This window comes from Alosa pseudoharengus, unplaced genomic scaffold, assembly GCF_046254945.1.
Source record: "Alosa pseudoharengus isolate Yale_2024_CS ecotype anadromous, Long Island Sound unplaced genomic scaffold, YU_APseudo_1.1 YU_APseudo_1.1_scf_7, whole genome shotgun sequence".
Lineage (NCBI taxonomy): Eukaryota > Metazoa > Chordata > Actinopteri > Clupeiformes > Clupeidae > Alosa > Alosa pseudoharengus.
Window position 1 is genome coordinate 7,317,241 of NW_027468859.1, and position 10,730 is coordinate 7,327,970.

The window sequence follows — 10,730 nt, forward strand, 5'->3', positions numbered from 1 at the left end:
GCCACCCTGGTAGTTGTGACAAATAATGTGTTAAGGATTGCCCACTCTTAATGAAGCTATTTTCTGCCACACTAGGCAACTGGGGCGAATAGGGGAGTGACGTTCATGATCGATGTATATAAGTACAGTATCTGACAGCTTGTAGAGCAGGTAGATTTTTTTTCTACCCAGTAATCACCCTAGCAACAACAAACAGCGCTTCTCTTGCTATAGCGCCAATGAGCTTTAAAGCCGTCTCTTTCCTCACTTCCTCTGGCTCTACAGGGTTTGGCTTGGCACTCTTCTACAAGTGGGCAGCCATCTTGGATCCAGCAGAATAGCACCGCTATATCCACTTTCGAGATGGAAGGATTTTAGTCTAACTTTGGTTTTAAATTCACCCGAAAACCAGGAGGAACGTTTCAGCTGGAACTTTGTGACTTGGAATTTTTACAGGAAGTTGAACAGCAAAAATTGGCAGCAAATTCTGAGACCGGTTTACGTGAACTCCCCCATCCCCTCCCCTTTTCCTTGTCTGAACGTTGTGTGCAGTTTATGGGGGCCTATTAAGTGTTGCTGTTGAGTTATCTACATTTACATTACGGACATTTTTGTTTAAACTGAGCAGACCACTTGTTAAGAAGAGGTTATGCCATTTAATCGGTCAACTTTATGTGAAGAGTTGCCTTTTGCCAATTGTTCTACGTGTGGACTGTAGCATACCAAGCTACTGTGTAGTAATGCGGTTCTTGAATTTATTTCATTAATCTGGACTCGGGGTACTTTCCGACCTCGGATTTGCTCAGAAACTTGACTGTCTTGCCATTGGTGTTGATCGAATCCATGACCATCAACAATTGGAGTGTCGCTTTTCAACCATCCAAGTAAGGTGCTGCAAAACCAAATCGTGACTCAGAACCACTTTGGCTATTCCGACAGTAAAATGTCAACGAGAACACCACTACCTACCGTCAATGAGCGTGACACTGAAAATGTAAGTAGGCTATATGAACTTTATTTATGTGTTATGAGCATGGCTTGTTTGCCTTTCCCATAGTTTGTCCTCTCTTCGACTCATGTTTTCCTGTGTGCTAAGCTAGCTACTCTAAAGAAAAATGTCACTTGCAGACTGACCATCAGCAGTTAGCCATCTAACTATTGACCATTCAAGACTGCCCGCAATTAATCGCCACACTTTTCTGAAATAAGAACTATTAAGTAACAAATAACGTTAAATTGCATCAAACCGTCTACCGTTAGTTCACATTAACATTAGGCTTTAGTCTAACCAACTGTGGTGTGATGACGCATATCGGAAGTTGTGCTTCTCTGTATTGATTTCATAGTCAGTGCAATTTAACAACTTTAAACATATATACCTTTTATTTTCACCAAGAGAAAACATGAATAGCCTATGTTGTGTCACATAGGAGGACCCACAGTAGTGTTAATATAATGCAAGTTTTAAATGTAACGTAAATTCCTTGTAGGTAGAATAGGTTCGACGTCTTTCAAGTTAGCGTCAAAACAAACACCTTTAGATGTTTGAGCTCAAAGCAATGACGAACGCTTTCACTAAGATTTGTATTTAAGGCGAACATTTAAAACAGGAACCATTGGAGCCACTTGGAGGTGATGGCCTTTAATTAATGTGGGTCACGCGAAGCTTAACGCCACTGTCGTATGCCTGATAAATGCAAAACCTGTGTGGTAGCCTCTCGTGACCAACGTCGCCATTCAGGTTCTAGAAAATATGTGTGGCTACTCAGGCAAGGACACATCTGGGTCAAGGTTTTTCATTTCTTGGGTGCAGAATCCAGCTGCTACGCTGGCTACTGGGACACCACGGTCCGTATGCCCTCGTTGTAAAGGTGTCACCCTCAAGTATTCAGGCGTATGTGCTAGGGGCATGTGGAGCGCCAGCTTACCTGTTGGCGATTGCGCAGTTTCACCTTGGGCATGCGTGTGCAGAAATGATGATCCCTCACCAGCGTCATTGAGTGTGCCAAGAAGCAACCCAGTTTCGCAGAGCTACAGAGAGAGAGAGAGAGAAAGGGAGAGCAGGGCCACCATTCCCTCGTTAGTTCAAGCCGAAAGGCAGGTGACCGAAATGGTTTCACGCTCCCCTGAGCATCGCTGATCTCCGACGGATCAATGAGTGGCTGTCAGCACAAATACGGGCGAGCGGTCTGTTTCAATGCCATTCAGATTGCCAATGCAAGGATGAAGGGGTCCCACTCAGTAAAGAGGCATCGCATTACTATTGTAAGTTGACTTTGATGTTGTTGCTTGTTAAAGGTTTCTACCTGTTTGCATTGGGTCCAGTGTTAAAAGTTATATGATTGGCAATTTTGTAACTTTCCTTCACTTGGGGCATGTGTTTGGTTATTCTCTTCACAACAAAGCCTCAGTCATGTTATTTGACAAATAGGTTGTCTTTAGAGGTTGGATGTAATGATGATGACTAACCTAATTGTATGTGGAAAGACAAATTTGGCCCATTATGGAGGTGTGGCTGTTCAGATGCCCCTTTTAGAAAATGGGTCTCCTGTTACTATGGTTGTTTTGATGAGAGCCTGAGAAGGCTCCAAGAGAGCCACTTTGTCGGCAAAAAAATATTCTGAAAGCATAAACTTTCGATAGCACACAACCATATTATATCCAGGTAAGAGGCGCTTGCTTCACTGGTTTATCTAGCCTAAACTGTAAGGGATAGAATACTCTTGAAATTGTGAACAAAACGAGGACAGTCTTGCAGTCGCTCTATCTTAGAATGAATTGCAATGCATTTTTTTTTTTTGCTCAAGGCAACCTAGAAAAACTGTGTCTCAGATCCTAATTTAGGTCACTTTCATGGGCAGGCTTAATTTATATGTAATTTGCACTATATGCAAATTGCACTGAAGAAACCCTCAACTCTGTAATGCATAACCTACAGCCTCCTCATATTTAAAGGTTATCGGTCCTTCTAGATTTGCACCTAATCCAGTTCTTGTCTCAAACAACATGGGGATAGTGGTTTGCATCATCAGTTTTGGGGTTTTGATTTCAGTTCTGAGTGACTGATTTTTATTACCCATGTTCGTGCTAGAAGATGAGTGCATTCATTTTAGTCCCAAATGATTGACTAATTCGTATATGGGTATTGTCCACTTCTGCCATGCAGACTTTGTGCATGTGCATGTGATTGCTGCGTATCTTGAATAATGGGAGTCTTGCTTTACCCTAGCTTGGTAAGGGACCTAAAAGGTCACTGAATGGAACTAAAAAGAGTGTGTTTATTTGAACAGGTGGTACTGTCCATCATTGAGTCTTTCCTCTACAGACAGACAGACAGACAGACAGACAGACAGAACGCCCTCACTAGTCTCTGAACAGACACACTGGCTCGGAGAAGACATGCCGAGTCCTATTCTGTGCCCTGAATTCTCACTCCTCCCTTTTGCGCACCTTGAGGCCAGATTCGTTTAGATGCTTCTCTCTCTCTCTGAGTTTTACCTCTCTCTCTCTCTCTCTCCCACCGTTTAACATCCGCAGAACCTCCGGTCTTACACGTATGTCTGAAAGCGCTATCTCTCTCTTTCTCTCTCTCTCTGTCTCTCTCTTTCTCTGCTAATGGGACTACTCAGGTCTAAACTCACGGTTTCAGCAGGAAGGGAATCTTTGTCACCAGAAGTGGTGACTCTCTTGTCTTTGTGTGAACCTATTGAATAGAAAGAGCAGCTCTTATGGAATAGCTTACCACACAGGCTCAAAAGGCCAAAAGGCTTTATTTGGTTGGTGCTGCTGTTTGTATTTCACAGTTTCCATGTCCCAAATCATTCCCATTGATTCCAACAGTCGTTTGATTGGCGTGCTATCCAGGCCACTCAGTCTGAGTCTCATTTGTGTCCGGTTTAGATTGATAGAAAATATAAACTTGTCTATAAGGCACTCTCCAGCAATTTGCCATCCTTCAGAGTGTCCTTCTAAAACAGTGGCCCTTAACAGGAGAGTCCTGATCGGTCGGTCACAGTTGTCTTGTCAGGTCCCCTGGGATTTAGCCTGATGGCAGATAATGTGCTGGCTAATAAGGATAATCTAATCTAAGTAAACAAGCCCTGCTTCCTGTTATAGGGTTTCCCTTTCATTTATTCCCCCCCCTCTCAAAGTTATTAATAAGAATGTGCCTTAATACAGGGGTTCCCAAACTTTTCCATGACAAGGCCCCCCAAATACCACTAGGTTCTGGCCAAGGACCCCTTTAATGTGTTATTAAACCCATAGACAATACTACGGCAAATGTAAAAATACATTAAGATAATCCTAATAATTATTTTAGCCACAAGCACTTCGCAATGGAGAATACAGTGTGTAAACATTGCATTTGGAGCTTTCTGCTATATGAGAGCTATCACTCTACTATTATTCCCAGTCATTATAATTTTCAGATATGCACCAAATTATTATAATGACATTGTATAACAACTCTCATAGTAATAGGTATATTTCAAATGTATTTATTTGTTGCTTTTATTTTTCCTTCCAATTTGCTGAGGCCCCCCTGGCACCCCCTTGCGGCCCCCCAGGGGGCCCCGGCCCCCACTTTGAAAACCACTGCCTTAATAGAATGTACTGTGCTCTTGGGGTAACCTATTTGTTCAGAAGTGAGTGCTTTTTGTATCATTCTCCATTTCTGTCTGTTGCTGAGGCTTTCAGGGAAAGACACATTTATAGATTGTGTGTAGTCATAAGTTACATTGACTTCAAGTAGATAGCCTACAAGTCAAGCCAGAATGTCAAGTTCTGTTGCAGACACTTTGTCTGATCTGTTGCTCAAAAAACACACAGCTGTTTTTTACACTTCTGATACTTGGCCCGTAGTCTACGTGGTGTGGCCTTCATTGACAACCTTACAGCTGGTTCAACAGTGGTGTTCCACAGCCCTCCATTGATTTTAGCTTCCACTGCCCTGTCCACTGTGTTTCTATAGTCGTCACAGTCTGTGTGAGCGAAATGTGCTCAGGCCTAATCAATGCCCTGGCCTAAATCATCCCTGTCAAATCAGATCATGCTCTTGGCCGCATTAGCATTAGTGATAGAATGCACCCAAATTGTCAGCCCTTATGGTACATGAAAGCTTGATTGCAGTCTGGCATCATGCTTGCTTTTGTATTCTTTCTTTCTTTCTTTCTTTCTTTCTTTCTTTCTCTCTATCTCTCTCTCTTTTTCTCTCTCTCTCTCTCTCTCTCTCTTTCTCTTTCTCTTCCAAATTTTGGCAGGTCCTGCTCTCTAGATAGGCAATGCTACAAGTAGAAACTGTTTCCTTTTCTGCATGTTCTTGTTGCAGATGTGCATTCAGCTCCACTCCAGCCTTTTTGTATGTAGTTTAGTTTTATCTCCAATCCCTCATTGAAGAATCTGTTCCAGACAAACTGTTCCTCTTTTTGTACCAAGCAGGTTGCCATAGCAGATTGTCATAGACCTGTCATAGAGCAAGTGTATTTCGCTCCGAATGATCTATAAACCTCAGGCCTTATCTGTTTTTCATATCGTGTCACAACACATCTTGTCACAGCAGAGAAAGGTATTGATGGTGTAGCAGCAGTTCAAAAAGCAGTGCAGTCATCCAGCTGCCAAACAGTCTCTGCTCCATGTCAAAGTATCCTGAGCTCGACTAGCCTACCTCTATGTGAAATATTGAACTCTGTGCCAAAGTATATTGACTAGAGCTCGTTTTGCTGCTAGGCAGTACTGAAAAATGTTGTCTGCACCTCAACGTAGGCTAGATCTCAACTCAGAGAAAAAATAGTAAGATTGTGTTCAGAGTTTTAGTGAATCTGTATACTATCAGAAGTCATACATTTTTGTGACACAATTTGAGTAGCCAGATAGCCTAGACTTTGATCTTGTTGTCAAACCCATCACTGACATTGGGTTTTAGGTTAAAATAGCCAAACAAATGCTCACATCAATCTGAGGCAGATGATCAGGTAGCCTAGCGTTAGTGTGCCGCTGCCTCCGCCAGGGCGGCCACGTGTGCGACCACATCCGGCCACAAGTCCCCTCTCATGAGGGAAACGCTACTGTTGATCAAAAGAACAAGCTCTGTTGCCCAAACTCGACTGACTCCACGTGAATTCACAAACTGCCCCAGATAAGCCAGCATCTGACAGCAACTCCTGCTTCTCCACATAAACTGTATTTTTTTTTTCTTTTATTCTTATTTTTAAAAAAGAAGAAAGAATAAAAAGAATATTATTTCCCCACTCTTGTTATATGAAACAGAGCAAACAGAGTAAAAAGATGTTTACCTACATATAAATATATATATATTTAAGACCTGTTTCTTTCCCCCAGCTTGTGGCATCAACGTGTTTACAAGAGTCTTAGACAACTCCCTTCCTCTTCCTTGTCTTGTTTCTCTCTCTCTCTCTCTCTCTCTCTCTCTCTCTCTCTCTCTCTCTCTCTCTCTCTCTCTTTCTCTCTTTCTCTGTTGATGTTAGTTGTCCCGTATATATGTGTCATTATATTTGAATAAAGTGCCTTAAAACAGCAACATGCAAACATTGTTTAGTGTGATTACTCTACATTGTTTTTAGTTGTTATTGTGTCTGGAACTTGAATGTAAATGTAAAACACCACTGATCTCTCTCTCTCTCTCTCTCTCTCTCTCTCTCTCCCTCTCCCTCTCCCTCTCCCTCTCCCTCTCCCTCTCCCTCTCCCTCTCCCTCTCCCTCTCCCTCTCCCTCTCCCTCCCTCTCTCTCTCTCTCTCTCTCTCTCTCTCTCTCTCTCTCTCTCTCTCTCTCTCCTCAGCACACCTCCCATAGTGATGGGCGCAGTGAGGTGCCCACGCGGGCCGGTCGCTCGGGTGCCCGCTGCAGGAACTCCATCGCCTCCTGTACCGACGAGCAGCCGCACATCGGTAACTACCGGCTGCTCAAAACTATCGGCAAGGGCAACTTCGCCAAGGTCAAGCTCGCCCGACACATCCTGACAGGGAGAGAGGTAAGAGTGTGTGTACTGACCGCTCAGGTGTGTGTGTGTGTGTGTGTGTGTGTGTGTGTGTGTGTGTGTGTGTGTGTGTGTGTGTGTGTTTGCGTTCGTGGTCTCTTGCCCTCACTTGACCTTTATCTGCACAAACAATGTTTTTGTAACAATCCGAGGCAATAGGAATCACAAGTGTGCGCCCCAGGTTATGAGTGATGATGGGCCCCTATCTCCAGATCAGTCTGGCTGCTCTGAATTGCAGTTCTGTGCAGAAAGAATCCTCTATGGAAACAGGTTTCGGTTCATCAATGTAGGTCTCGGCCTGTGACAGTTTTCCATGCTGCCTGGCTTTCAGCATGTACCATAGGACAACCACATGTTTGGCATGATCTGAATCTGAAGTCGCTGCACCCCATGATTTTCGGTGTTTTCAGTTGTGAAGTCGTCAGCCTTTGGCAAAGCTTAGGCAGGCGTGAGAGTTGTATGTTTTCAAGCATAATTGCGGAAGTCTATATTGTTCATAACATGTGTTGCTGAGCTTTCAGGTTTTAACCGATAACTCGTGGTCATCGTGGAGTTCAGACACTCGGCCTTGTGCCTTCATTGCAACATGTCTGTTGTTGTTCCCATCCAGACAATTTAGCACAGTAAGTCCACTAAGGACAAACCCGCACTAGAACTAGCAACAGCAGAACTACGGATGCCAGTGTTTGCCATCACATGTAGGGCAGTCCATGACTTTCTAGAACGCAGGTGTGCTGCTAGGCTGATAATAACACTGGTCACTGACTTGGACTGAGTTTCTCTTCCCTTTGCCCTGCCCACCCCATTTTATTGTCTTACAGGTGGCCATCAAAATTATCGATAAGACTCAACTGAATCCTACCAGTCTTCAGAAGGTAAGCACTGTCACTTACTTACTCACTCACTCACTTACTCTGTCTTTCTCTCTCTCTCTCGTTCTTTCTCTCTCTCTCTCTGTCTTTCTCTGTCAGTGTTCTGTTGTTGTGTCACTTGCCGTGTCAGTGGATCGGCATGCAAAGCATTACGGCTCTCCACGTGGGAGGGCCAGCAAACGGCCACGGCTGAGCGTGATTGTGTTTTCTCGTGTGAGCCCCCCCCTGGTGCATGCTGGGAGATTGGGCTGGAGTGGAGTGGATTGCGTGGGAAGGCCATGGGACGAGTGACGGGCGGATTAACCCCGGCGCTTGGGTCGGCTAAGAATAACCCGGCAGGCGTGGAGAATAGAGATGAGCCAGCCAGGGGCCCGGGCGCGCAGGAGCTGCCATGCATGTGTCTGTCTTCTTGGAGAAAGGGGGTGGGGGTTGATGGGGTGGATGTGGGTGTGTCTGTGCTTTGAAGTGTTTGGGACAAATATGTTAACTGGGCTGGTGGGATTCACTGTGGGAGGATCACACATGGGATATTATGTGTTAGCTGGGATGTTTGGGGTGCGTTTTGAGAACAGGGCATCACTGTGTGTGTGTGTGTGGGTCGGGGGGGGGGGGGGGGGGGGGCAGTTGAAGTGCTTGAGATATGATGTGTAAACTGGGCTGTTGGGGTTTGTTTTGAGAAGGGCATCAGTATGTGTGTATATGTGCGTGTGTGTGTGTGTGTGTGTTTGTGCGTGTACGTGTGTGTGTGTGTGTGTGTGTGTGTGTGTGTGTGTGTGTGCGGTTTGAAGTGTATGGGGTATTATGTGTTAGCTGGACTATTGGGATGTGTTTTGTGAAGGACATTACTGACAACTCATGTTTAGCCTCTGTCCAGTCCATATGGCCCTGTCGTTCCTCGCTCCGGTGCACAGAACATTCAGCCCAGCTCAGAGAGCCTGCTCTGCCGACTAACCTCCCTCCCCTACGCTGTGGGGATGGTGGGTATGGATTGTGTTGTCACGTTGAGGCTGAGGAGAGGGTGCCAGTGTCGCTCCCCCTCTCCTCTCCTCCCTACTCCTCCCCTCCCGATCCCGTTCGTCCCTGTAATTAGGTGGCACTTGTTTTTCCAGGCCATTGATTTAGTTTGTTTTCCATTCGCCGGCCAATCGACAGCCCCACGGCTCAGCACGCGGTTTTCACGGTGGGAGAAGAGGACGGGGCCGGCCGAGGCTAGAGGCTAGACTAGGCTGGGACGACTAGGCTCTCTCTCTCTTTCTCTCTTTCTCTCTGTCTCACTCTCTTTCTTTCTCTCTCTCTCTCTCTTTCTCTCTTTCTTTCTTTCTCTCTCTCTCTCTCTCTCTCTCTCTCTCTCTCTCTCGCTCAAAGCAGACCCCCACCCCATCCACACACACACCACCCCCCCATCCCCGTTCCCCTGGCCCAGTCCAGTACATACAGTCCTCCTGGGGAAAGCTGGGGCATTATGGATTGGCTGTGCTCACAAAGTGCTCCGGCGGTCCCTAATGGACTTTGAATGGCCGCGGTGTTCGTCATGGAGGCCCCACGCTGGTGTGGGCGACGTTTAACCCGCCTCTGCTTATGGGGTACGGACGGTGATTAGCCCCCGTTGTGCAGAAAGTGTATGAGCCATCAGGCGAGGAGCTTTTGAACACCAGAGTTCAATTAAGGCCCATTCCATAATGTGTGACGCAGCCATGGAAGATTACCCTCTTCACAATGGACATTTTGTAGAGCTTCATGTTTGTCAGAATAGTTGTATAGAATATTTACAAATTATTGGTTGCAAAAAAAGAAAATGCATTGCACACCTGACTTAATCAGTATTTTAGTAATGGTATAATTAAAACTGCAAGAATGTATTTGTAAACAGCATATTAAAGTGAAAATGCCAGCACTCAATACTAGATTAGATTTATCTTGACACATCATGAATATAGTGATAATATAAATTCTTCTGCTGGTATATGAAATCGAAAAGCTGTCAAAGCATGCATCATCGCGGATGCGTTAGAATAAATGAAAAGATGCCAAGTCAAGAGAAGAGGGCACTTTCAGATTCTCCAAGCTATTCTTAGCCGCTCTGAGACAGCACTCAAAACTCACACACAGCCCAGAAGCATAGATCAGCGCGGCTTTGCGGCTTTTTCTTTTTTTCTTTCTTTTTTGTCCTCCTTGCAGCGTTCGACGATAACTCATTATTCCACTTTGACTAGGATTATCTCGTCCCTTATTCAGTAATGAGGTCTAGCCTGTTTTGTTACATCGGTAGGTACTATGTGACTCCAGGACCTTCTCATCGTGCAGAGACCCACGCGCAGTGAGTCTTTGCTCTGTGTAAGACTTTGGCAATGTATTTTTTTTTTTGCCGTTCAGGGATTGTAAGTTATTGAGGTGCGTTGACCCCTTCTGCTCGGAATCGCTCGGGTTCACTGGCCCTCCCAGGTAGTCCCTAGGAAGCAATAAAAAAGAAGCAAAGTCTTCTGGGTTGCGTAAGCCAGATGCTGCCTTTGGTTTTTTGCTGTTGCATAACCGTGGAGTTGTCCGTGGGCGTTATTGGGGCATCTTGGGGGACCTTGAAGCCCCTTCCTCCCCCTCTAAAAAAAGCCTGTATCTCTGGGTATGCCAGTTGCCAGTTCTTTGGGTACACCTAGCAAAAATCTCTAATGTAGTCTAATACAATGGATCCAGCAATAATCCCCCCCCTCCGTATAGTTGTTGTAATGATTTTATGTTGAAACAGTAAAAGATATGTCGATTAACTGTAATTATTTTGGAGAGTGTAGTGTATGGTGGTTTTTAAACTGTATTGCATTAATCTCAAAGTTTCTTTGCTTGCTGACTGAAGCAGCTTGTCCACAACCATATCCAATAGGCCTACAAATAAA

The 10,730-nt window shown here is 45.0% G+C and overlaps 1 protein-coding gene across 5 annotated transcripts in view; it reads left to right on the top strand.

The window, feature by feature from the left end:
- The first annotated feature begins 296 nt into the window (after positions 1 to 296).
- Positions 297 to 10,730, top strand: part of LOC143110437 (MAP/microtubule affinity-regulating kinase 3) — a 65,369-nt gene continuing 54,935 nt past the window's right edge. For all 5 annotated transcript variants that reach the window (XR_012984158.1, XM_076273326.1, XM_076273328.1 and 2 more), the window contains exons 1-3: positions 297 to 973; positions 6,776 to 6,967; positions 7,795 to 7,848. Coding sequence is in view for 4 of the 5 variants with exons in the window: in XM_076273326.1 (XP_076129441.1) it covers positions 923 to 973; positions 6,776 to 6,967; positions 7,795 to 7,848 (297 nt within the window). In the remaining variant the exon portion in view is untranslated. The remainder of the gene's footprint in view (positions 974 to 6,775; positions 6,968 to 7,794; positions 7,849 to 10,730) is intronic.